This window comes from Adiantum capillus-veneris, chromosome 11 (genome assembly GCF_014529385.1).
Source record: "Adiantum capillus-veneris isolate H3 chromosome 11, ASM1452938v2, whole genome shotgun sequence".
Lineage (NCBI taxonomy): Eukaryota > Viridiplantae > Streptophyta > Polypodiopsida > Polypodiales > Pteridaceae > Adiantum > Adiantum capillus-veneris.
The window spans coordinates 54,103,292-54,131,002 of NC_140941.1; the positions used below are offsets into that span (position 1 = coordinate 54,103,292).

The following is a 27,711-nucleotide window of genomic DNA, read 5'->3' on the forward strand; positions in this document are numbered from 1 at the left end:
TTTATGAAGTTCAAGTACCGCTCGACCCACACATCAGAGTGGGCCGGCGAAGAGTCCCTTCTAGGATTCCGGATGCTATTGGCGATCTCCTTCGACACCATATAGTTCGGTACCAGTACCTCACTTTGAAAAGGAGGGGATGTCACGTGACACATCCCAACCCTACGTGTCCGTGGACAAGCTATACCACAGCAGGGTTCAGCCAATCAAGTCAAGTCTAGATTAGCAGTGATCTGGCACTTTTGTGAGTCTATTCATAGACCATGCATGCCCAGTCGCTTAGCATAGATGCATATCCTCCGGTTGCACACAACATGATCATCAGAATTCCCATCAGAATCCATTCGCATCAGTTAGGGGAATTTTCCAGTGCATTTAGTCTATTTTCCTATTTATTGGGATTTTCACTTATTATTTTTAAGTGACTTTCCAACAAAAGTAGGTAGGGCAATTTTGCTAAGTTTCTATATAAGCAAACCCAAGTTAGAACTAAATGGCAGAAGAGGCAGCAGGAGCTTCCCGCTCAACAGGCAACTTCTCAGCAGTACCCCCCCCTCACGACCCCATCGCCATAGACGACCTCTCCCTCCCTGGCGTTCCCAAGATCTGCCCTCTCCATCCCCTTGGCTGCCCTAGCGTTTCCTCCCCTGCAAGAATCGCCAGCAAGCAGAAAAAGGCCAGCGTTTTTACCTTGGAACATCAGTGTTTTTACTCAGCCCTTCAGCCAACGTTTTTCATCCAAAAATGCCAGCAACTGCAGCAGATCTCAGCGTTTCCATTTTCAGCAATCAGCGTTTTTTATCATCAGTTTCAGCAGGGATAAAAGCGCAGGTTTACGGCAGCAGAACATTAGCAGATCAGCCCCATTCGGTTGTAGATGATCCCCCAAGATTAGCCTCGAAAAACGCAGCCAAAACAGTCCATTTTCAGCCTTGAAACAGTCCCAAAAATTCAGCATCTAGAAGATCTCAGATTTCAGCCCAAGTTGCCGTCGTCATCACCGTCGTCGTCATCGGCATAGTCCAACTTGCATCTGTCCATTGCATCTGCATTGTACGCATTTGTGCAATCAAGTAGACCACTCTCGCCGACGAGAGTGGGGCCTTCGGAGGAGGGTTTTACAACCTCTCGGTGTCGTATCTCTTCTCTCTCCTTCTCTCAGACTCGTTCACCTGCACGCACAATCCACTCACTTTATTCGTGACCACAGCACTCTACAGACAAAAAGCTCTCTCTTTCCCTAAGAACTAAAAGGAACCTTGAGCAATAAAGATCACTAATCTTGAGAAAATACAACATTCATTCCGCTGAACCTAACACATTTAATACTCCCCCCGCAAATAACCACAAGGGTCCAGGCCATGAGTATGAACAACCATTCCGAAACATCAATTCTCTTCAGTACTCTATTAGGGAGTAAATCACCAATCATTGAAACCAGTCTTGAAACAAGAGTCTTCAAATTGGCACCAAGACAGGTTTAAAACACATACCATCCATTTCAAACAAATTCCAAACAGGATCACCAAACAAGTTCTCAAACAGATTCAAGCTTAAAAAGCAATCTCGATATTAGTCGAGCTCGAAAAGACGACTGGCTTCCATCCTGAAACTTAATGAGAGATGTCGAGAAATTTCAAGTTGTAATCTGCAAGGGTTTCCGTGGCAAGCATTTCAAAATACCCCACTCTGCCAGTAGTTGCTAGAAACCATAAAGCTTCGAGCAAAAATTTTCTTGAAAGCTTGCCAAGTCCTTGGAGTGTGCGGCTTGGTAGCTATAGACATCCACCATTGCATGGCACTGCCTCTGAGAGAATGGCAAGTCGGAAAAAAAAATTGATCCTTCTCTACAAGTGATCTTTATGGCTTATGCCATGTAAGACAGAGAGATGAAGACGGGAGCGCGCCCAATGCGCTATGAAGTAAGGGTGGGAGTGGCTAATAAGTCCGGGGTCGGGACATGAAGAATCTACTATGTTATTTGATGAAAAATCTGTATATAAAACTTCATTAGATTTATTTGATAAATTAACAATGCTTATTTATTGTTAATAAAGAAGCTAAGGACTTATCTTTCGATTGATCCTCAGCATGTTTTTGTTTTTGTTTGTTTAAAGGTGATAATCATCGGCATAATGAGCCCAAGTCACAGCAGCTCCAGAGAAAAGGAGAATAAGGGTATTTAGAAAAGGGATTCCCTAAGGATTTAAAACTTCAATTCCTTTAGGGGGCCAAATAGCTCCAATCTCTACTGCAGGTGCCGAAGAGGAATGAAAAAAGGCCCATAATAAAATTTCTCGTGTAAGCTTTGGAAGCGCCAACTTGCTCTGTCTGCTCTTTGGTAGGACCGGTATGCTTTGAGAAAAGCATACGCCTGAAGCTCTAATACCACTGTCACGAGACGGGCACCATGTGCCAACGGAAAAGAACAAACTGAACAACTTTAAGCACTTCAAATAACAACTGGAGAGAGAACACTGGCCCCAAACCTTGGCGCCCCTTTCGGTATTTCTTTATATTACTTGAACTCAGTACAATGTCAGTACTCGCGCTCTACACCTTCACGTGGAAGAGTGCCAAAGATTCAACCCTTTGCACTTATTTAAAGGCCCTTGGTCTACGAAAAGCAGTTACATGAAAAGCATCAAACTCAAAAGCAACTGCTCCCAAAAGCACTAGCACCAAAAGCTGCCAGAACGTTTTGCGAAAATCCGTACAGCTGCCACATCAGCATGTCAACGCGACTTGCGAACGTCTATACAGCTGCCACATCAACATGTCAACGCGCAATCCGGACATCCGTACAGCTACCACGTCATCAGTTTTTACGCTAAGGAGCCTGCGTGTGTGCATGTGCTGGTCTTGCTTTATATCTTTAGGTCACTTGGGCCCCATCGGACAAGGTCCCATAAGTTGGTGGGAACTCCTTTAAAAATAGGCCACCCGGCCAAACTTTACAAGTTGGTGTGAGCTTCCTCTGCTTCTTCTAGGGTTTAGGCTCCTCGGGCGGGATCTGCAGGTTGGCTCTGTTCTTCAATGGCTTGACACGTCAGCAGTTTGTGACACTAACCCCCGGAAACCCTAGGAGCAGGGGGTCGAGAAAAGGTACGTCTACCTCAAATGTGGACGCGCACACCCACAAAACAGCCCTCACTCACTAATCTGCTCCTAGGAGATATTGGAGCCACCACAAGACAGGGATCTGAACTCTAACACCCCCTCTCAGCTCCTCGACGGGAAACAAGTCCAAGGGAGCTAGCATGAGAGGATAATGTCACCTGTGGAAGAGGTTTAGTGAAGATATCATCAGAGCTATCTAACGTCAGAATATACCCTAGTCGAATAGAGCCATCCTTGGCCTTCTCACGAAAAAAATGGTACTATATCTCCATATGCTTGGCTCAGGCATGAATCACCAGGTTCCTCGCAATGGCTATACAACTCTAGTTGTCAGAGTACATCGTGGTTGTTTGCAAGGGAAATCCAATCTCCGAAAGTAGCCTCTGTGGGCACATTGACTCACATGTAGCACTGCAAACAACCCTATACTTTGCCTCTATGGAGGCTAAGGTAATGCTTGGCTCTTTCTTGCTGCTCCATGAAACTGCTCCTGAGCCAAAAGAAAAGGTGTAACCTGTAGTCGACCGTCGTCCATCTAAATCTCCACCCAAATCTGAATCACTCCATCCTCAAGAATGATCTTGGAGTCTGTACCTTCAACCAAATAGTGCATGCCTAATGACTTGGTCGCCTTTAACCACCCAGAGTCCGAAGAGCCTCTTCCAAATGTGAATTGGTATGTTTCTGCATGAAAGAACTCAGAAGTCCCATCGGGAAACTGACATCGAACCGGGTGTTGAGAACCGAAATAAGAGAACCGACCAATTTCAGATACTTTGTAGCATCTGCTACATCTGAGGGGTCATACTGTGACAACTTCTGATTGGGATCCGTACGAGTTGAGATAGGTTTACCCTCGGTCATACCAAATGCTTCCAACAACTCTTGGATATTGCGCTCCTGAGAGAGAAAGATGCCCCTCTCTATCTGCCATATCTCCAATCCAAGAAAGTAGTGAAGCAAGCCACGATCTGTCATCTCAAACTCCTTAGCCAAGGTCTCCATAGTACTGCGGATGTGCTCAACATGGCTACCTGTAATCATAAGATCTTCCACATAGAGGATAACAAGAGTCACTAATCCTCCCTCACTGTAACTATACAAATCTGGGTCTGCAGAAGAAAGTCAAAAGGAGTGTCGCAGGAAGAAAGAGTCTATCTTCGAATACCACGCTTGAGGGGCTTGCGTAAGGCCATAGAGAGCCTTTAGCAATCTACAAACCATGTCTTTGAAATCTCGATCCTCGAACCCTGGAGGTTGCTCCACATACACCTCCTTCTCTAAGTCGCCGTTGAGAAAAGCCGAGACTACATTTATCTAAAGAACAGGCCACCCGAAAAAGGCAGCAAGGGTAAAAACTAACCAAATGGTCACCATCCTTGCAGTCGGTGCAAAGGTCTCCTCATAGTCCACACCCAGTCTTTGAGAGAACGATTCGTGCCTTGTGCTTGTCCACATTTGACACCAACACCCCGCGTGGGAGGCCGCGGAACCAACTCCCAAGTGTTATTCTTTTTTATGGAATCAAATTTTTTTTGCATGGCCAACTTCCACTTTGGTTGTGAAAGCGCCTCCTCAACTGCCAGAAGATCTCTGTCCCTGATCACTATCGACTTCAAAGCATAGTTCGCCTGTAATACAGTCCCATCTACCTCAGCAAACCGAAGTCGCTAAGAGTATCGTGTCGTTACCAACATCACACCAATTTGGTGGAAAATCAGAAGTCGCTGCATCTTGCAAGGTCTCCAACAACCACTTCGGTAACCTGTCTAACTTGCTCCCATGGGAGGAGCTACCAGTACATTTGGCTCTACCTCGGCACTATGGTGAGAACCACTGTCATCTGGACTCATATGCAATGCTGCATCCTCCTCTGTAGCCTAAGGGACAATAATAGGAGAAGAGGGTTCATCAACCTCAAGAGGCAAATCATAATTTGGATCTCCAAGTATCAGCAAATCTGGGGTCGTCGTGGAAGACTTGGGAGTGGAAGCCGCCTCTGAAGGAAGAAACTCATGGAAGACAACATCAAAGCTGAGTACAAAATCCTTCTTCACTCGATCATAAAGTCGATATCATTCGGAAAGAGTATTGTAGCCAATAAAAAACATTCTCTTGGACTTGGGGTCATACTTCCCCCTTTGCTCCTTCGGTCCATGGACATATGCATCGCTCCCAAATATCCGAAAATGAGAGACATCAAGCTTTCTACCAAAGTAAGCCTCAAACGGGGTCTTTCTTGGAACTCAAGAGGTCCGAGATTGGTTTGTGGTATGAACTGCCATCGCCACCCATGAAGACTTTGGCAAGTCTCAAAAAACATTCCTCTTGCCTTTGCCCTCTACACATTGCCTACTATAACGGGACAGGCACCACGTGCCAACAGGAAAGAACAGACTGAACAACTTTAAGCACTTCTAATAACCACTGAATTGAAAGAGATGCACGACACACGAGACACGGAGTGGCGGAGTTCCACCTCAAGAGAGCACTGGCCTCAAACCCTGATGCCCCTTTCGGTATTTCTTTCTATTGCTGCAACAGTACTTTGTCCTCTTCACTCCCACGCAAAGACATGCCAAAGAGTGAGCCCATGTCACGTATTTAACAGCCCTTGGCTTAAAAAGCACTTTACATGAGAAGCTACAAACTCTAAAAGTATCTCGTTCCACAAGGATCTGCTCCAAAAAGCGTCTACTCTCCAACTCTGCCTGCGCCCAAAACTCGGAATTCCATGTTGCTGCTATGTGGCAGGCTGTCAACGTAAATCGTGGCGTCCGTACAGCATGTCAGCAATCTACGGGCGGTGCATACAATTGCTGCCACGTCAACAGGTTTCTACGCAATGATTTTTCGGTGCTTGTGTGTGTGGGCCCTGTATTTTTATGGTCTATGCGTCACTTGGGTCCCATCGGACAAGGTCCCATAAGTTGGTAAAAACCTTGTAAGTTTGACCCACTCCGTAAGTTGGTAAGACTTCTTCTGTTGTTGCTACTGCTTCTTCTCTTAGGGTTTAGGCCCCTTGACCGGGATCTGCAAGTAAGCAAATTACTTGCAAATTGGGTCTCGGAGCCCCAACCCGCCGGGTCTTCAGTGGCTTGACACGCCAGCAGTTTGTGACATCCCCCCTTCTTGAAAGAACAGTAATCGTCCCCGATTACCGTATATCTACAAAAGAACTTAAAGTTAGCTCAAAAACTTTCGAGAGTCATTCTGAGGGACATTCTGAGGAAGAATTGGTTTTCTTGTTCCAGATTGAAGCTCTTGATCTTCCGGCATAGCAAAATTAGCCATCGCATCCACACCACGATGATCTTGAACGGGTGTCTCGATGCACTAAAATTACATACCCATGCAATCTCAACCAATTAGGAGTACTCAGTGGTTGGCACATCACAATGCAGCACAGATGCTCACATATGCATGTTACGAGACACAATCAACAGCGCTGCGAAGCACTCCCTCGAGACAGACGGTTTGCAGTCTGAAGCTACTCAACGACTACCTCGTCACCACACCCCCCCCCCCCCCTCCCCCCCCTCGGCAATTAACCTAAAAAGGTCCGAGCCATGAGCTCAAAGGACTCGTACAACCAAACGCTGCCCAGACTGCAGCGTGCGTCGCTTGGAGGTTTCAAGCATACAACCAAACGCTCCCCAAGCATCCCGTCTGCTTCGTTCAGAGGTTTTTCGGCGTACAACAAAACGCTCCCCAGACATCCATTTGCGTCGTTCCAAGGTTTTCAAGCATACAAGGAAACACTCCCTATACATCCCGTTCGCATCGTTTTGACGTTTAGACAATACCAAAACAGGATTTCTCACTACTACACCCGGGAATAAATTGCCAAGCATTGAGACTAGTATTAAAACCAGAGTCAAACAATTCAAATCGGCAAAACAGATACCATCCATTTCAAACAAATTCCAAATAGAATCACAAAACAATTTTTCACAAAAAACTGCTAAATCAAACTGAAAAGCATTCTCAGCGTCAGTCGAGCTCGAAAGTCGACAGGCCTTCCGTTCTTAAACATGCACCAAAAATTAGGATTAGATTCCTTCCATAAGGTTCTAGCCGACCGTAGCATGGTCCATAAGCTCTTTGACGGATAGTGTTCCTGTAGCGGTGATGGTAGCCCCAAGATATAGCAATCACACTGGGCCTCCAAGGTTATCAGGTCGTGAAAGAGGCACCTGTTGCGAGATGTCCAAAATTTCAAGTTGTTCTATGGCAAGCATTTCAAGGTGCTCCCCCCCCCCCGCCAGAAGCTTAATTTTTTTTAAATTATCGGGATCAAAATCGACTCGCGTCAATGCATAGCATTCGTCATGATCTCCTCCTTCTCTTGCATGTGGTCTTGGGTTCTTTATGGCTTAAGCCCCGTAAGACATGGCGATGAAGACGAGAGCACGCCCGATGCACGATCAACTAAGGGTGGGAGTGGCTAGTAAGTCCGGGGCAAGGACCCCAAGATTCTTTGATAAAAAATCTGAGAGAGATTCTTTAGGTTCTTTCTTGAGTGTCGTTTCTTCTTCATCCAGTTCCATTTGTAGATCCATCTGTCCGGTTTTCTCTCAAGGAACAAAAAAAATTCTTGTAAACTCTGGAAGCACCATCTTGCACTGTTTTCTCTTTAAGGACCGGTATGCTTTCAGAAAAGCACGCGCCTGAAGCTCTGATACCACCGTAACACATGTCAACAGGAAAGAACAGACTAAACAACTCTAAGTACTTCAAATAACCACTGAACTGAAAGAGATGCACGACACACGGACAAGGAGTGGTGGCCCCAAACCCTTGCCGCTTTCGGTATTTCTTTATATTGATGCAACACAGTACAAAGCCTGACTTTGTCCTCAGCGCTCCCGAGCGGAGATGTTCCAGAGAGTGATTCCATGGCACATATTTCAAGGCCCTTGGCTTGAAAAGAAGTTTACCCTCGTTCCAAAATCATCTGCTACAAAAAGCGTCTATTGAGACCGGCCCATAGGGCGGTAGACTTTAGCTTTCACCGGATTCTTTACTTGAAAACTTTACTTGAACTTTACGACCCAAAGAAACTTCGCAAATAAACCTGTAACTGGAATTAACACTTCAAACAAACCATGGCTTGGCAGCTAGAGTGCTACCAAGCAGACAGTGACACCCTGTAGGCCCCAAAGATCGGCACCCCTTTCGGTAATTCTTTATTCTTATTAAACTTGAGATAAAACCTGCAAGTTCCTACGAGCTGTCCCACTTTTACCTGGATGAAAATGGCCTACTCTAGCCCGATTTCGGCAACTAACCGCAGTAGGAGGCTTCACAGACAAAATACCCATGCAAAAGGTGACTTCCCCGGCGCATACGGGCACTTTCCCAAACCTGGCGAGAATCTGCAGCACGCTGAATTCTCTGTTTTTCGCCCTGAAAATGCATTAGATCATCCATACAACGATCCCATCACTTCCCCAAAGCTCCTTGGGTATTAGAGATCAATTAGGGTCAAAACCCTACACCTGCAGAAATACACAGCAGACTGTATTTTATTGTTTAGGGCTCCGTTTCGCGTGCCAGTTGCATCTGTAGCAAGCCCCCGTACTCCCGTACCTGTAGGGCTACTTGCCCTTTGAATCGGACGAGATTTCTCACTTGAAATCTCTACCTGCGGGGGATTAGCAATTACCTGGACAAGAGGCTCTTGCCTCGACATACACGCATGAACCCACACAACTATACATGGAAAGCCCTTGAGCTGGGCATACGATTCTGTATTCAAAGGGGGAGAGAGGTGCATGAGGGCGGCCTGAGTTCACTTGTGAAGTCAAAAATCAGCCCCCACTCTCAAATTGGGGTGCCTCTTCATGCAGACTTAGAAAAATGATCTGGAGCTGCCATGTGTCCAATTTGCCTCTTTTGAGTTAATTCCTAGTACCCACCGACTTATACAGTGTAGCGAGGGGCCTAAATGACTTTGAACTGAGCCTAGACACCCTTTTGCTGCTCGGATTCCAGTGCCAACTGGCCCGACCATCTCCAAGGCAAGCTTGGTCTTCTTATACATTTCATCCATGTTCTCTACAAGTCAATCTGCTTCGAAAATTTTGTTCTCTGTGTGCAAAATGGGAGGACCCTTTTTGCCACCCTCAACAATCTCAAAAGGTACCTTGCCGGTCGACGTATGCATTGTATTGTTGTACGCATACTCAAGCATGGGTAGATATTGTTCCCACTTGCCCTTACTATCTGACACATAACATTTCAGCCGATCTAAGACAATAGAATTAGCCTCTTCGAATGCCCATCCGTTTGTGGATGAAATGAGGATGAAAACTTGAGCGTGGTGCCCATGTTTTCAAATAAGCCTCTCCAAAACAGGGTCATTATACGAGGATCACGATCACTAACAATAGATTGTGGCATACCATGGTACTTGAAAACATTGTACATGAACAACCGTGCCATCCTGCTTGTTGAACCTGCAAATAATGGTCCATATACCGTCATTCCATGTCGGCGTTCTTGGAAGATCAAATATAAAATCCATAGCAATGCTTTCCCATGGCTTATCTAGAATAGGCAGTGGTTGTAACAGCCCTGGTGCCTTTTGCCTGTCAAATTTGACCTTTTTGCAAATCACGCATGCACGCACAAAGGCATCCACATCTCTCTTCGAAGTAGGCCAATAAAAGAATGTCTTGACCGCTTTCATTGTTGCATCTATACCACGATGCCCTGCATACGATGGGACATGGATTTCTACCATAACCTTATGTCGCAATGGCCTAGTGACACATAGTCTGTCATGCATCATCATAAAACCATCCTTGTTGAGGTAGTGCTCATGGCGTTGCCCATCTTGCAACTGTTCAAAGATCCTTGCAAAATCTTCATCAGTAGCATATTGTTCCTTCATGTCATCAAGCTCATGATGGTAAGGAATTGACAGAGCTGAAATTTGTGGCTTTCTTGATAACGCATCAGCCACAACATTCTTCTTGCCTTCCACATGCAGAATCTGAAAGGGGAACATAGAGAGAATGTTTGCCCATCGCATGTGCTTTTCGTATAACTTTGACTATGTCAAGAAGTATCGCAAGGTCTGATGATCCGTCAGGACAACAAAATAAGCACCTAACAAGTAGTGCTTCCAACTAGAAAGCGCATGAATCACGGCCAGTAGCTCTCTCTCATAGATTTGCATAGTCTTTTCTGGCCCTTGCAAGATTCTGTTTTCATAAGCTACTACCCGGCATCTTGCATTAACACTACCCCAATACTATTGCCACACGCATCACACTCGACCACAAATGACTTCTTGAGGTCTGGTAAGACAATTACTAGATTTGAAGTCATCTTTTCCTTTAAGAGATTAAAAGCTGAAATCTCTTTTTGTATCCACTTAAACGTGACCTCTTTCTTTTGTAGAGCATGAAGGGGTGAAGCAATCTCGGCAAAGTTCCTGATAAACCTTCTGTAGTAAGAGCATAAGCCCAAGAAGCTATAGACATCATGCACAGTCTTCAAATCTGGCCATGTCCTAATTGTTTCAACCTTGCCAAGATCCATTCGGACACCATCCTTTGACACTATGTGGCAAACAAAGTGAATCTCTTCTAAGAAGAACTCACTTTTCTCAGGATTAACAAGCAACCTGTGACTGCGTAGCTCTTCGAACACAATGGTAAGTGAAACCTATGCTCCTAATCATTCTCTGAGTAGACTATCATGTCGTCAAAGAGTGAGCCAACAAACTTTTGATGTGGGCGGAAGATCCGATCCGATCCATCATCCTATTGAACGTAGCAAAGCATTTGTAAGACCGAACGGCATCACTAAGAACTCGTACAGACCAACTGTCGTGTCACATGACACATCCAACCCTATGTGTCCGTGGACAAGCTACTTCATAACAAGGATTCCATCAATCCAGTCAGTCTAGATTAGCAAGTTCTGTGAGTCTGTTCGCAGACCGTGCATGCCCAGGCACTTAGTGTAGATGCATATCCTCTGGTTGCACACAGCATGATCATAAGCATTCCCATCAGAATCCATCAGAATCCTTCAGGGGAATTTTTCATTGTATTTTACCTATTTTCCCTATTTTTAACATTTTTCACTTATTATTTTAAGTGACTTTTGTTGGGAATTGAGTAGGGCAAATTGGGTAAGATAATATATAAGCAAACCAAGGCTAGCACTATTTGACAGAAGAGGAAGGAGAACACATGCCACAAGCAGCAGGTTCCCCCCCTCTCTCTCAAGCAGGACATTCTCCCCCCTTGGTGGCGATTTCCTCTCAAGCAAGATCTCCCAACACTCGGCGTTTTCAGCAAGACCTCATCGCCCCCTTTCCTAGGGTTTTCAGCAGCGCCATAACCTCAGAATTTCAGCAATCAAGATCAGCCCCAAACCAGCAACTTGAACAGCAGGTTTCAGCCTAAAAACAGCATTTTGAAGAAGCCTAAAATCAGCATTTTTGCATCATCAATTTTCAGCCTTCTGGCGTTTTTGGACAGCAGATATTGTGCATCAGTTTTCAGCCTTAGAGTCGGTCTCGTCATCCCCGTCGTCGACATCGACATAGCCTAAATTTGCATCAGTTCTCATTCACCTACTTGTACGAGTTCGTGCAATCAATAGTAGACCACTCTCGCCAACGAGAGTGGAGCCTTCGGAGGAGGGTTTTACAACATCTCTGGTGTCGTATTCTCTTCTCTCTCTATCTCTCAATCTCATACACTTTCACGCACAGTGTCCATTCACTTTGTTTGTGTCCATTGCACTCTCTCATTAAGAACGGAAGGCTCTCCCTTCCATAAGAATAAAACGAAAGATAAGATTTTTGAAGCCGACCAGTACACACGGGACTTGGGCATGGCTTTTGCCAAGGTCCGGGAGGCTTTGCAGAAATCTCAAGGAAGACGCAAAAAGGCAGCAGATCAACAACATTGCGATTTGAAATTAAAGGAGAACGATTGGGTGCTCTTATGTTTTGAGAAGGCACGCCTAAGAAAGAAAAAGGGAAAGGAGCGGCTTTTTCCAAAGCTTAACATGAGATACTATGGACCTTTCCAGATTTCCAAAAAGATAAATGATGCCTCCTTTCGACTGAAGCTGCCCGATACTTGGAGGATTCACAATGCTTTTCATGTGAGTCTCCGGAAGCCTTTTAAAGGCGATGTGCTCGATGATGGGGAGCCTGATGAGCAACCGGAAGTGGAGGAAAACGAGGAGATACTCGTTCCAGAACAAATTTTGGCACATAAAGAAAGAAAGGTAAAAGGTAAAATGATAAGGCGGTTCTTGGTTAAATTCAAGAACTATCCTGCATTGGATGCGAAGTGGATGGAGCAGAAGGACCTGGCAAATACTCCTTAGATTGTGAACCTTTACCTTGAAGCATTTGCTTTAGCATAGTCTATTCCAAAACTGAACCCCGAACTCAGCTGGGCGGAATTTGTTGCAGTGGGTATGCACAAGAGGGGAGTCGCTCCATTCCTTTGTCAACAGATTGCCCCGATTTTTTGATACTAAAGTCACTAATGTCTCTTTTGAGTTTCAGGGATACTGTGAGCTGACAGTATTTTGTTGTATGACTTTATGAACTGGAATTCCCGATAATATGATACTCATTTGTTCTTGACTTGTCTAAGTGCAGGAACTGATAGACGAAATGACTGTAGCATTTCGGTCTGAGATCTCGATAGACGTGATTGCAATATGGATTAGTTAATCGGGCATCTGTGAGGTCCCGAGTGGATCTAGATGCAATTGCTAAATACGTTGCCAATTAATCATGGTCTGAGATCCGAATGAATTTTTGAATGTGATTTGTCATGTGATGTCCTAAGATGTCAAGTAATGTCCTGTGATGTGACTGTCGATTGGTACATGTGCTAGATATGTGTTCCTAGTGCGTCTTTACTAACAGTCAGTGTCTGCTAAGACAGTTTATAGCCTCTGTCTATTTTGCAGACGTAATCGAGGGCGATTTACAATGCTTTCAAGAGGGGGGTATGTCACAAACCGGTGACGTGGCATAGCCACTTGGGCAGGAGAAACACGCATACACCCTACCTGTGGGCTGTGGCGGCAGAATTTAGAGCAGTGCTGACGTTGCAGGACTGTACAGCAGCCCCCGCGTTTTGCGACGCTTTTTACAGAGCTGTACGGCCTGCTTTTTGCCTACGCAGGGCTGGCTGAAAACCTACGCAAGTTGCTTTATTTGACTAAGCAAGCTTGTGAGAGGAATTGCTTTATTTTTAATGCTTTTGATTTTGAAGCTTTTGGGGCTCTGCTTTTAGCAACCCTTGTAAACTTATAAATTGGTGGGCAGGGCTCCCACTCTGCAGAGCATCTGGACGCAGAGTCTGAGAGTGAGACCCCCTCCCACTCCTTGTACTTTGAGTTGCAGATTAATACAAAAAGAAATACCGAAAGGGGCGCCAGTCTTTGGGGCCAATATCTCTAGGCACGGAACTCTGTCGGGCCGTGTGGAATCAATTGTGAACTGTGAAATGTTTTGAAGTGAATCTCTGCTGTGTCGCGGTAGAATCGTGACTTGGAGTGTCCAAGTTTGTTACAGATCCTCTTGTTTCAACAAAAGTGGATATCATTAGATCCGAATCGCGTCGGGAGATGTCTACAAGACAGCTTATCGGACGAGCTTCGGTTTATATGAATTTTTGGTGATGCCTTTTGGCCTTAACAATGCTCCAGCGACTTTCAACCGAATGATGGATAGGATTTTCAAAGAGTACAGATCTTTTGTTGGCACTTTCTTTGATGACATTATAGTCTTCTCCAAGGATGAGGCAGAACATATGCATTGCGAGATCACAAGTTAGTAATCAATGCCAAGAAGAGTGAATTTTTCTTACTGGAGATGCACTTTTTGGGACACATCGTCTCAGCAGCAGGAGTACAGATGGACCCCGCCAAGATTGAAACTATACGTGATTGGCCCGATTTGAAGAATGTTCATGAAGTTAGAAGCTTCTTGGGCTTATGTTCTTACTATCGGCGGTTCATTAGAAAGTTTGCAGAGGTTGCTTCCCCTTCGCACATTCTGACACAGAAAGGAGTCCCTTTTTCGTGGGGACCCACAGAGGTGACTGCCTTTCAGACTTTGAAAGAGAAATTGACTATGGGACCAGTTTTGACTTTGCCGGATTTGCAAAAGTCATTCAAAGTATTTGTGATGCTTGTGGTCGTAGTCTGGGTGCGGTCTTCATGCAAGAAGGCCATGTCATTGCCTATGAGAGCCGATTGTTTTCAAGGCCGGAATTGACAGCACAGATTTATGAGAAAGAGCTTTTGGCGGTTATCCATGCTCTTACTCAGTGGCGACATTACCTACTCGGAGCCGATTTTACGGTCTTCATTGATCATCAGAGTTTACGCTACTTCTTGTCACAGAAGCAGCTTTCGGAAAAGTATATGCGGTGGGCTAACATCTTGTCACAGTTTCACTTCCAGATTGTCCATGTATAGGGACAGAAGAACTTGGTGGCAGATGCTTTGTCTCAAAAGCCGTTAGTCTTGGCTATTTCCGCGATTCATCATAGAAGCTTCGAGGACATGGTCGATCAGTACGCCACAGATCCAGATTTTTATGATATATTCACTCAAATACAGAATGGGGAGGTAGTAGCAGGATATTCCATACAGGATGGCTACTTGATGAAGAAAACGATGTTGTGAGTTACACAACCGTTGAGCGAAAAGGTTCTAACTAAATGCCATTGTCCACCTTTTACGAGTCACCGCGGCATTGACACCACCTTGAAAGGTGTGGAGCGTTACTTCTTTTGGCCGAGACTCAAGAAGGACGTCGACGATTTTGTACGCAGTTGCTTAGTATGCCAATAGGTCAAGTTTGACAGGCATAAAGCATAGGGATTGTTACAACCTTTACACATTCCCACCAGCCCCTGGGAAAGTATTGCTATGGATTTTATTTTTGATCTCCCGAAGACACAGAGTGGGCACGATGGTATCTGGACTATTATTGACAAATTTAGCAAGCAAGCTCATTTCATTCCACTGAAGAAAACAGTCAAGCCGGACCATTTAGCGAGATTGTTCATTGCCCAGATATTCAGATTACATGGCATGCCGGAGACAATATTCTCTGACAGAGATCCCCGATTCACGAGTTTGTTTTGGAAGGCTATTTGGGAGAACATTGGCACACGGTTGCAGTTCTCGTCATCTTTCCACCTGCAGACAGATGGGCAATCTGAGATTGCAAATTCAGTCGTACTGGAAGTCTTACATTTCTGATCAAAGGACTCAATGGGAAAAAAAATTGCCCTTGGTGGAATTTGCCTACAATAACGACATCCACTCTTCGACGGGGAAGGCGCCATTTGAGATTATTGAAGGTGCTACGAAGGTTCCACCCTTCCTTAGCACGAAAGATAAGATTTTTGAAGCCAACCAGTACACGAGGGACTTTGACATTGCTTTTGCCAAGGTCCAGGAGGCTTTAGCGAAATCTCTGGAAAGACATAAGAAGGCAGCAGATCGACACCGTCGCGATTTGAAATTAAAGGAAGACGATTGGGTGCTCTTACGTTTTGAGAAGGCACGCCTAAGAAAGAAAAAGGGAAAGGAGCGGCTTTTTCCAAAGCTTAGCATGAGATACTATGGACCTTTCCAAATAAAAGAAAAGATAAATGATGTCTCCTTTAGATTGAAGCTGCCCGATACTTGGAGAATTCACAATGCTTTTCATGTGAGTCTCTTGAAGCCTTTTAAAGGCGATGTGCCCGACGATGGGGAGCCAGATGAGCACCCCGAAGTGGAGGAAAGCGAGGAGATACTCGTTCCAAAACACATATTGGCACATAAAGATAGAAAGATTAAAGGTAAAGTGATTAGGCGGTTCTTGGTTAAATTCAAGAACTATCCTGCATTGGATGCGAAGTGGATGGAGGAGGAGGACCTAGCAGATACTCCTCAGATTTTGGAACTTTACCTTGAAGCATTCGATTTAGCATAGTCTACTCCCATAGAACCCCAATTTCAGCACGGGTGAATCTAGTGCAGCAGGCTTGCACAAGAGGGGAGTTGCTCCGCTCCTTTGTCAACGGATTACCCCGATTTTTTATATAGAGTCACTGATGTCCCTTTGCATTTCAGGGATACTGGCAAGCTGACCAGTATTCTGTTGTATGACTTTAGGAACTGGAATTCCCGACTTGTTTGAGTGCAAGAACTGAAAGACCAATTGACTGCAGCATTTCGGTCTCATAAATCTCTATAGACATGATTGCAATATGGATTAGTTAATCGGGCATTTGTGGGGTTCGATTGGATATAGATGCGATTACTAAATACGTTGCTGATTAATCATGGCCTGAGATTTGGAATAAATTTGAATGTGATTTGCCATGCGATGTCCAGTGATGTCCGGTGATGTGACTGTCGATTGGTACATGTGCTAGATGTGTTGTGTCTAGTGCGTCGATACTAAAAGTCAGTGTCTACTAAGACAGTTTATGGCCTCTATCTGCTTTTGCACGCATAATCGAGTACAATTCTTTCAAGAGGGAGGTATGTCACAAACTGATGACGTGGCAGTGCTCACATACGGCTGACTAACTGCTAACGTGGCAGCCCGGAATTTGCGGCGCATCACGCTGATGAAGTGGCAGTCCGTACGCTGCACGGATCTGCGCAATTTACGATGGCCAACTTTTGGGTCTTGATGCAATTGCTTTTGAGTTAAAAGTTTTTGAGTTTGAAGATTTTTGGGGCTCTGCTTTTGGGCATCCCTTGTACTTATAAATAAGTGGGCTAGGCCTCACTTCTCAGAGCATCTGGACGCAGAGTCTGAAAGTGAGCACCTGCCTACTCTCTTGTACTTTGAACACATATTAATATAAAAAGAAATACCAAAAGGGGCGCCAGTCTTTGAGGCCAATACCTCTGGGCACGGAACTACGCCAAGCCGTGTCATCTTTGTGAACTGTTTTGAAGTGAATCTCTGTTGTGTTGCGGTAGAATCTTGACTTGGGTGTCCAATTTTGTTAGAACTGTCGTGCCCCCATCCTTGAAATCTTTGGGTTGGTTAGACACGTATCCCGGGTAGGGATATAGGGTATCCATATGGGCTCCAATCATTTTAGCCTGGTGGCGGTGGTGGTGGGGGAGGTGGGGGCAACGGCGGTGGCAAAGGCGGTTGCACTAGATCAGGGTCAGATGGCTGCACCATATTCCTGAAGACTCCCCCGATCGGAACAGACGGCTAGGAAGGTTGCCAATTGGAATCTCTCCTACTTTCTCGTGCCGGAGGCGGAGGTGGAGCATCAGAGGGGGTAACATGTTGTTGAAAACTTTGCAGCATCGGAAGATTCTGCTGAGGATGCCGCAAAAGAATGTCGCGAAGCTCCTCAAGAAGAAACTGCAAATATTTTGTTGAATCCATGAACGCCATGTCTTGGGTTTTTTTTTATGGCTTATGCCCTGTAAGATAGAGCAGTGCAGACGGGAGCGCGCCTGATGCGCAATGAAGTAAGGGTGGGAGTGGCTAATAAGTCTGGGGTTGGAGCACAAAGATTCTTCAAATAAAATTTCAGTAGCCTTTGGAAGCGCCGGTTTGCTCTGTCTGCTCTTTTGTAGGACCGGTATGCTTTCAAAAAAGCGCACGCCTGATGCTCTGATACCACTGTCACAAGACGTGCACCCCGTGCCAATAGAAAAGAACAGACTGAATAGACTTTTAGCACTTCAATAACAACCGAATTGAAAGAGAGAGAGACACAGCACATGCGACACGGAGTGGCGGAATTCCACCCAAGAGAGTATTGGCCCCAAACCTTGGTGCCCCTTTCGGTATTTCTTTATATTACTTGAACTCAATACAATGCCGATACTCGCGCTCTGCACCTTCTCACCGAAGCATGCTAGAGAATGAGACCCTCTGCACATATTTAAAGGCCCTTATAATCAAAAGCAGTAAACTCAAAAGCATCTGGTCCAAAAGCAGTAAACTCAAAAGCAACCAGCGTAAATCACGGAAATCCGTGTAGGCTACCACATCAGCAAGCTAGCGCAAAAGGGGTGAATCCGACGAGATTTCTCGCGTGAAATCTCTTTGAATTCACCTATAGCTGTAGTGCAGAAATCAAGCTTCCCTCTGAGTCACACAGCCACCCCCGAGCCCATGGAAGTTTTCGTACATTGTACGAATGTCCATATCGTACATACGTACAGTATACATTCGTACGGCCGTACTTATACAAATACAGTCTAGCCTTTTTGAAAAAAAAAAATGTATCCTTTAGCTTGAGTCTTTGGTCTTTGAGCCCCGCTCCCTAGGTCATTTTTCATAAGTTTGTTAGGCCCTTTTAACCTTAGATCTAGGTATAGTTCTAAGTCATGAGGTAATTTGCAAATGTTTTTATGGTTTTAAAGAGTTTTTTTTTTAATCACACCGTATTTATCCAAATCGTATGATAGAATTTGAAATACACCATGTTTTCTCATACAAAACCGTATCATTACAACCATACAATGACAACCCTGCGCGAGCCTAGGAGCAACGGGCTAGCCTCTACGAAAAGGGTTTGTGTCCCATACCACCAAGCCCACACAGATAGGGACGTGCGGGTAGAGCAGCGAAGGGCCTAGAGTCCAAGTGTGGTGATCAGATAAGATGTCTCCGAATGAGACCTCTGTCTTATTTATGAGACTCACCTAGGAGGTGCCCAGTTCATTCTTGGCCGAGGACAGCTCAGGCATCTATCTTGATGTATGGGGAGTTGGGACATAACACCTAGAGTCCGCAAACCAGCACAGATTGGGATGGTTTCTACTCAATATTTAACGCCACAAAGATAAATTACTTGCATAGACCACACAAGGGGGAGGACAACAATTACAGATTACCCACTTATATCACAAACCTACTGCCCCACCTCTGCCCAAGCCCCACATAGCAAGCCCTCACACTTGAGTGGGTAGGGAACCTTATGGCTCACAAGAGACACAAAGCACCTAGCTGCCATATGCACCGGCTCTATCACCAAAGATGACAAAGATCATAGCATCACATCATCGAGGGATAGAGGAACGCTCAGATCCAGCCATATTCTCACTAAAAAGCCATATTCTTTAGTGAGCTCTCCCCCCCCCCCCCCCCCCCCAAAAAAAAAAAAACAATGTACACCACATTACATTACCACTATGGACAGGAATCAGGATTGTTAGGTGCAGCGGAAGTGAATGTTGAACTTTGCTCAAGATGAGTGCTCCAAACTGTGCTCAAGGTTCCTTTTGTTCTTATGGAAGGGAGAGCCTTCCGTTCTTAATGAGAGAGTGCAATGGACACAAACAAAGTGAATGGACATTGTGCGTGAAAGTGCATGACACTGAGAGATAGAGGAGAGAATACGACACCAGAGACGTTGTAAAACCCTCCTCTAAGGGCCCCACTCTCATTGGCGAGAGTGGTCTACTATTGATTGCACAAATCTCTACAATGCTTGGACTTGCTGACGATGTCGACGACGATGAGGACGACGACAAGACGGGCTGAAATCTGAAAATGCTAAGGGCTGAAATCTGCAAATCTTTATCTGCTGAATTCTGACTCTATGTCGATGATGACGATGCGATGATGACGCGTTGAAAACGCAGATGCTGAAATCTGCGTTTTCCGGGCTGAAACTGAAAACTTTGCGGGACCTAACCGTGTGGCGAGGATCTGCTGCGGGAAGGTGAGATCTTCGAGGTTCGGGGCTTGATCTGAGATGTCTTACTGCTGAAAACTGAAAACGCTGATGCTTATGGGGATTCCGTCGCAAAGATCTGCAAAAACGCTGAATGGTCTTGCAGATGCAAAAACGCTAGGGCTGAAAATTGTCCTACTGCTGCCGGTTGTCCTGCAAATGCAAAACGCTAGGCTTCTTTGCCTGTCTTGCTGCTGTCGGGGCTGATCTGTTGTGCACAAAACGCAAGGCTGCCTGTGGATGAAAACGCTAGGTCCTTGCAGATGCAAAAACGCTAGCTCTGCTGATATGGGGACTCTTGCTGAGAAGTTGCCTGTTGAGCAACGTGCTCCTGCTGCCTCTTCTGCCAAAAAGTGCTAGCGCTAGGTTTGCTTATATACAAACTTAGCAATATTGCCCTACCTACTTTCCAACAAAAGTCACTTAATAAATAAGTGAAAAATGTCAAAAATAGAGAAAATAGGTTTAATGCTCTGGAAAATTCCCTTGATGGATTTTGATGGATTCTGATGGGAATGTTGATGATATGCTGTGTGCAACCGGAGGATATGCATCTACTCTAAGTGTCTAGACATGCACGATCTGCGAACAGACTCACAAAAGTGCCAGATCACTTCCTATTCTAGACTGACTTGACTGAGCTGAACCCAGTTCATGTTGTAGCTTGTCCACGGACACATAGGGTTGGATGTGTCACGTGACATCCCCTCCTTTTCAAAGTGAGGTATTGGTACCGAACTGTATGGCGTCGAGGGAGATCGCCAATAGCATCCGAAATCTTGGAAGGGACTCTTCGCCGGCCCACTCTGATGTGTGGGTCGTGCGGTACTTGAACTTCATAAAGGTCTGCAACACTTGCTTCTCTGGGCCGTGCCGAAAGCAACAGTCTTTTGTAGCTCCTTCAATGCTTCGACTTCGTCTAGAGTCATGCTTCCTCCTTCTTCAAGAATCTCCGAGGCTAAAAATTCCTGAAACCACTTCCAGCACAAAAACATGAACATACCTATTCCATGTAAAGTGAGTGGAGAAAATCTCATATGTCAAACGATCTATGCATGCAATGTAGATGAACATAGAGACGGAGTTCCAAACCATTCACCACACACACACAAACAATGAGATCTAATCTTGTCTTGCTGATCTAAATCAATCAACTGTGGCAATTCACAACGGAAATGCCCATGCTTGGTGCTCATACTTTCTTGTGCTCTTTCTACCACTGTGTCGTGCCAAGGAAGAGACATGGAATGTGACTTCCTTGAATGCATACTTTTCAACTTTTCATGAATAATCCGCATACATCCGTGCTCATTCATGAGTGAAACGTGCCCAACGTACAATATGTCATGCCTATGAAAAGGGATCACATAAAGATCACGAATGAAACACTCGAACAATGCGTGTTGACTACTCATGCGAACACATGCGAACACAGTACTTCCTGTAAGGGTTCTTTGGACCTAGGCTCGAGAGCCAAGATCTGTTCTTCGTGTTTGAGTGAATCTTCCTGTGGGGGTTCCGTGGACCTCAACTCGAAAGCCAAGATCGATTCTTCATAGAAAGTATCAACTAAACCATCATCCTTGTGAACAATCACGTCATCTTCATGCAAATCATCATGCTTGTGAGAAATCACATCGTGATTATCATGCAAATCATCATGCTTGTCATTGTCATCCAATTCATCATGCTCGTCATTATCATTCAAATCATCATCCTCATCATTATCATGCAATTTATCATGCTTATGAGAAATCACATCGTGATTATCATGCAAATCATCATGCTCGTCGTTGTCATCCAATTCATCATGCTCGTCATTATCATTCAAATCATCATGCTCATCATTATCATGCAATTTATCATACTTATCATCATCATGCAAATCCTGTAATTCCTGTGTGTCTTGCTTTGGAGAAGAAGAAACTGAGAGAGTCTCATTTTCCCGAATCTCTTGCATCTGTGCTTGCACTTGAGAAAAGAGTCGCAACATCTTTTGCATTCTTGCTTTGTTCTCGCGATCAAATCGCGCTAGTCTTTCTTTGTTCTCGCGCTCGTGCTCACGCTCTATGGCTTCCATTTTTGCGTCATATTCACGATCTATGGCTGCCATACTTTCTTCGTAGGCCTTTCTTTCTGCTTCGCGTTCGAACTCGTTGTCCATAAACAACTGCGTCAACTCCTTCATAGCAGTTAGTGCAATCCTTGGCGTAGATGGGGAAGGTGGAGGGTCAGAAAAAGCTCCTAGTGGGGAAAATTCTTCTTCGCCTCTCTCATGCTCATCACCTCCAAGCGAAGTATCCATTCCGCTTCGAGTGATGACCATCCACTGAAGTCTTGGGTTCTTAAGTTCACGAGGAACTTGGGTTCTTGGGGTTCTTAGGTTCTTGCGGTGCTTGAGTTCTTGAGGTTCTTGAGGGTCTCGAGGGTCTTGAGGTTCTTGAGTTTCTTCTTTCGCTTGCAATCTGTGTTAGAGAAGGATCTTCTCTTCCCCGAGTTCTGCTCTTTTCCGCGGGCGCACCCCTTGGCGGCCTTGCGCTCACACCAAGGTTGTTTTTTCCCACCTCACGTCGATTGGCCGGCCGCTAAGTGCACAATCCGCTCTCAATGAGTGAAAAGAGGCACAAGGGGAAGCTGGACAAGCCCTTCTTTCTTGGGATTCCTGTCACTCTTCAAAAACACAATTAGGAATCGACACACCCAAGTGGACTTTGGTTACGTGCGACCGCAACAAGCAAAAATTCTTGTGCTTCTTTTCTTGAGTGATACAGAACACTGTCAAAGCTCTGATACCAATGTTAGATACAACAGAAGTGAATGTTGAAATTTGCTCAAGATGAGTGCTCCGAACTGTGCTCAAGGTTCCTTTTGTTCTTATGGAAGGGAGAGCCTTCCGTTCTTAATGAGAAAGTGCAATGGACACAAACAAAGTGAATGGACACTGTGCATGAAAGTGCATGAGACTGAGAGATAGAGAAGAGAATACGACACAAGAGACGTAAAACCCTCCTCCAAGAGCCCCACTCTCAATGGCGAGAGTGGTCTACTGTTGATTGCACAAATCTCTACAATGCTTGGACTTGCCGACGATGTCGACGACGATGAGAGGGGCTGAAATCTGAAAATGTTAAGGGCTGAAATCTGCAAATCTTTATCTGCTGAATTCTGACTCTATGTCGGTGATGATGTCGATGACGACGATGCGATGACGACGTGCTTAAAACGCAGATGCTGAAATCTGCGTTTTCCGGGCTGAAACTGAAAACTTTGCGGGATCTGACCGTGCGGCGAGGATCTGCTGCGGGAAGGTGAGATCTTCGAGGTTCGGGCTTGATCTGCGATGTCTGACTGTTGAAAACTGAAAACGCCGATGCTTATGGGGATTCCATCGCGAAGATCTTCAAAAACGCTGAATGGTCTTGCAGATGCAAAAACGCTAGGGCTGAAAGTTGTCCTTCTGCTGCCGGTTGTCCTGCAAATGCAAAACGCTAGGACTGCCGGGGCTGATGTACTATGCACAAAACGCAAGGCTGCCTGTGGATGAAAACGTTAGGTCCTTGCAGATGCACAAACACTAGCTCTGCTGATGTGGGAGGTCTTGCTAAGAAGTTGCTTGTTGAGCAAGGTGCTCCTGCTGCCTCTTTTGCCAAAAAGTGCTAGCGCTAGGTTTGCTTATATACAAACTTAGCAAAATTGCCCTACCTACTTCCCAACAAAAGTCACTTAATAAATAAGTGAAAAATGTCCAAGATAGGAAAAATAGGTTTAATGCTCTGGAAAATTCCCTTGATGACCTTGATGAATTCTGATGGGAATGCTGATGATCATGTTGTGTACAACCGGAGGATATGCATCTACTCTAAGTGTCTGGACATGCACGGTCTGCTAACAGACTCACAAAAGTGCCAGATCACTTCCTATTCTAGGCTGACTTGACTGAACTGAACCCTAGTCATGTTGTAGCTTGTCCACGGACACATAGGGTTGGATGTGTCACGTGACAAGGATGGAGCTAGCTTGACTATGATTACCCTATCCCCACTATTGCATACTACAGTCAGTTACCCCTTCTATTTTAAGCTTTGGCTCTAGGTTTGTCAGTTTATTTTTCCTTTGTTTTGGGATAACAGAGGAGATAGCATAGTTGAACATTGATTTGTCTCGTACATAGTTGCCAAGAATTTCAGACACGAGGAAACAAATACGGCTAGGAAACGAGAGAAACAGAATGAAGGGCACATGTCCACATAGTTGAACATTGATTTGTCTCGTACATAGTTGCCAAGAGTTGATTTGTCTCGTACATAGTTGCCGAGAGTTTCAGACACAATACGGCTAGGAAACGAGAGAAACGGAATGAAGGGCACGTGTCCAGTCTTTAACCACCAGCAGCTAGTGCATAGGTTGCTCCAGCACAAAAAAGAAGAATCGTGACCATAATCTGAAAGCCTGGTGTTGCTAGGTATTCATTGTGAAATCTAGCAGCAAACAGATTGCCTTGACTCCCAAGAAAATCCTGACCTTACAACTTGTCACATAACCCCCTCTGAAAAAGTAGACGCTATTTAGTATGAGTATAGTATGCAACCTTGGAACCTTGAGATGAGTTTTGGACCCCCTTAATGTTGCACTCAAACAAAGCTCTTCTCGTGAGTAAGTAGCCATTACAAGTCATAAAATCTTCAGCGCAGAGAACGGTATGTGGAAACAGGACTGACCAGATTTCTTCCTTCAACAATAACCCGATTCTTTGAGCGAACAACTTGAGTGACATTCCCGGTGAGCCCCTTGTCACGCCCAGCTATAATCATAACCTGCAAGATTTCACCCCCAAATGACATGATTACATGAACAATGGGTAAAATAGCAAAAATTATACAATATGTATGCATATGTGATCAAAAAACAACGAGTCATTGGGTATTATATGCATAGTCGTAATATAAGCAATCAAATGTAGCTCCTAGTTCTCAAAATGTGCATATTACGATTATGATCCTAAGTATAATCGTTATATGCATGTAAGCAATCAAATATAGCTCCTAGTTCTCACAATGTGCAGTGGAAAAGAACCGAGATCGTGCACAATGCACATACAATTTAACATGGATTTTCCTGCATGCACAACAGAGAGATGAGCTAAGTAGGAAACTCAGAAAACTCTTACCTTGTCACCTCGCAGGATTTTCCAATTCTTAAAAACTACTTGCGGTTTCTTCCATCCCATGATTCAGGGCTTAGGTCTTGGCTATGGCGAGCCCGTAGAAATCAAAATACAGAGTTTTCCGCAGCGGGTCGCGGGCCTTACACATGGACTGCCGCTTGCGTTGTCATTATCGAACCCATCTGCGAAAAAACTGAAGGCATAGGCCTCGTGTGAACTTTGTTAACCATAACAAGTGAAAGAATTAGAACGTGATAAAATCATTTCGTTGAGTTTAAGTAGAATCAATGTTCAAGAAAGGATTGCCTCGGCTTAGCCTTGAGCCGGTTGAAAATGGAGACGACTTGGTTGCAAACCATGGTAAAGGGAAGAAAAATTGGTGAAATATATTAGAAAATAGTTCAAAAATCTTACAAATTTTAAATTTATTCTAGTATTTTCGGTTCGCTTCTTTGTAGGAAGGAAACTTAGTCGACGATCGTTTAATAAAAGAGACTTTCTTGAATATTGATTAGAATTAAGTTATAGAATGTTAAAAAAGTCAAGCCATGTGAGGCTGTGAAATGAACTGAAATTAAAAAAACTCATTAATATATGTGTGTGTGTGTGTGTGTGTGTGTGTGTGTGTGTGTATCCATAGAATTTACTAGAATTATGCAAGTGAAGTTTCACTTTAACATTCTAAAACAATAGAATGCAAAAAAAGTCAAGATATGAAATGAAAGTGAAATAAACATTTAAAGTAAGTCTCCATCATGCATTAAAAACAATGAAAGTCTCCCTAACCCAACACAACACTAAGGTTTCTCTTAGAAAGCAAAAATGTTCCGATGCTCTGCATTTTTGGACGGGATCAATGGTCGAGGCGATTTGCATTGTCCATTGGTTTGAACTAAAGCAGATGTGGAACTATTTGCACTGTCCATTTGATTTGAACTATAGCAGATGTGGAACTTAATGTAAGCTCTCCATTGACCAAAATAGTGTGAGAGACTTGTACAATTAATAGGGGGCACTTTTAAGGCGTGGGCACATGACATGAGAAGCTCACAATATGTTGCCAAGTGTCTTTATCAAACGAAAGAGAACATTGGGACTAATGCAACCAGCGTACTTGTGTATATTGGTTAATTGCAAAGAAAGCATGGGTGGAGAATCTTCTTCCACAGGTATGTCCTTCAAAACAATGTGGTCTTAACTAGGTTGCAAATACAGCATTCATAGTTCCATAACAACTTGTGTTGCTTGCAGGTTCTAAAGGGGCTTTCAAGACCACCTTTATACGTCAATGAACTCTCTTCAAGGCAAAGTTTGAGCACCATTTCTAAAGCTTGACCTTGGTCACCCAATTGTGCAAATATGTGTGGAAAATGCATGGTGCGGCTAGGATTTCCGTTGAAGTAGTCAATGCCAAAGTTTGGCAACGTTTTCTATTAAAGCATATCAACATAGCAAATCTATTCAAAAGGCTAAGACAATACATAAAGTACACCTTATTGAATGCACAAATTAATAGGATCTCTTCTATAAATTCTCGATTCTCTTGTGGGATGTTTTGACGACCTAAGCTTCGCCTCATGGCAATGAACCCTGGTGAACCATCGCTCAAGTATAGCAGGTATCTACTAGCATAATGTAGTAGACTTGGCAATCACATGGACTTTGTAAAATAGGCACATCCCGACAATAGAAACATATAAGGGATCCAAACTCTTGGATATCGGCTCCTATCATTGATATTTCGAACAAGAGAGTGATAGAGATGTGTATAAACGTGATGTGATGTGAGTGTGATAGCATGATAGCAGATAGATAGTGGGGGGGGGGGGGAGAGAGAGAGAGAGAGAGAACAACACAAGCAATTGGTGCAATCTCCCCCTATGAAAAAGTGAACATTTTTCTCTTGCACGTATTTATTTATAGATAGAGGCAATGCTCATAAAAATGATTACATTTGTTCACACTTGGGCAAGAAATAAACATTGCTCATAGAGAGCTTTCTAATAATGATAATTTCCATCACTTAACTATGAATTGAATAAACTATTAATCATTATGCATCAACACACAGTTCGACAATAAAATCTTTATTTCATCAATAGCCATCGCATTATTCTCCTGCGCATACCATTCATCGATGTGCTAACGCACAACACCAATTCAAGTGATCATATTCCACAATTCAATTCAACATTGCAATGTACATTAAATATATCAAATAATCGATCAAAATAATCCCATATTCCACAATTGAATTCAACATTTCAATGTCCATAAAATATACCAAATAATCCCATAAATAATTCATCAAAATATCAATTCCATTACAGGCATCATGTTGCATGAGAAGATGCTAGGATTGAATAGAAAAGGATGTTAGCTAAGAGAGAACATAGAGATGGTGTGTAGTGGGGAAAGCTTTAGGGAAGGAGGATAGTGAAGAAAGCTTCAAGGACAGAGAAGAAGCTAGAGATACAAAAGAAAAAGGCTGAGGGAGAGACTATTGATAAACGTATACACAGAAAACAGAGGAAGTTAGAGCTTACACAATCCAAATTAAAAGAGTGGAGCTAGAGAGAGCATGAGGGAGTGAGAATGGGAGAGAATGAGAAAATGGGGAAATTTTTGGGGATGGTTACCTCGTATTATTAAATGTCCCTACAATTAAACGTACTTGCAATCATTAAATGTGCACCTTGAAAA

General features: G+C 44.2%; 1 protein-coding gene across 1 annotated transcript in view; it reads right to left on the minus strand.

Moving 5' to 3' along the window:
• The window catches only part of LOC147447250 (KOW domain-containing protein), a 36,469-nt gene extending 11,232 nt beyond the window's left edge, over positions 1-25,237 (minus strand). The window contains exons 1-2 of the mRNA XM_086524287.1: positions 25,012-25,237; positions 24,563-24,658 (exon numbers count right to left, since the gene is read on the minus strand). Coding sequence (XP_086380413.1) covers positions 24,563-24,658; positions 25,012-25,071 — 156 coding nt within the window. The 5' untranslated portion in view covers positions 25,072-25,237. The remainder of the gene's footprint in view (positions 1-24,562; positions 24,659-25,011) is intronic.
• Between the last annotated feature and the right edge of the window lie 2,474 nt (positions 25,238-27,711).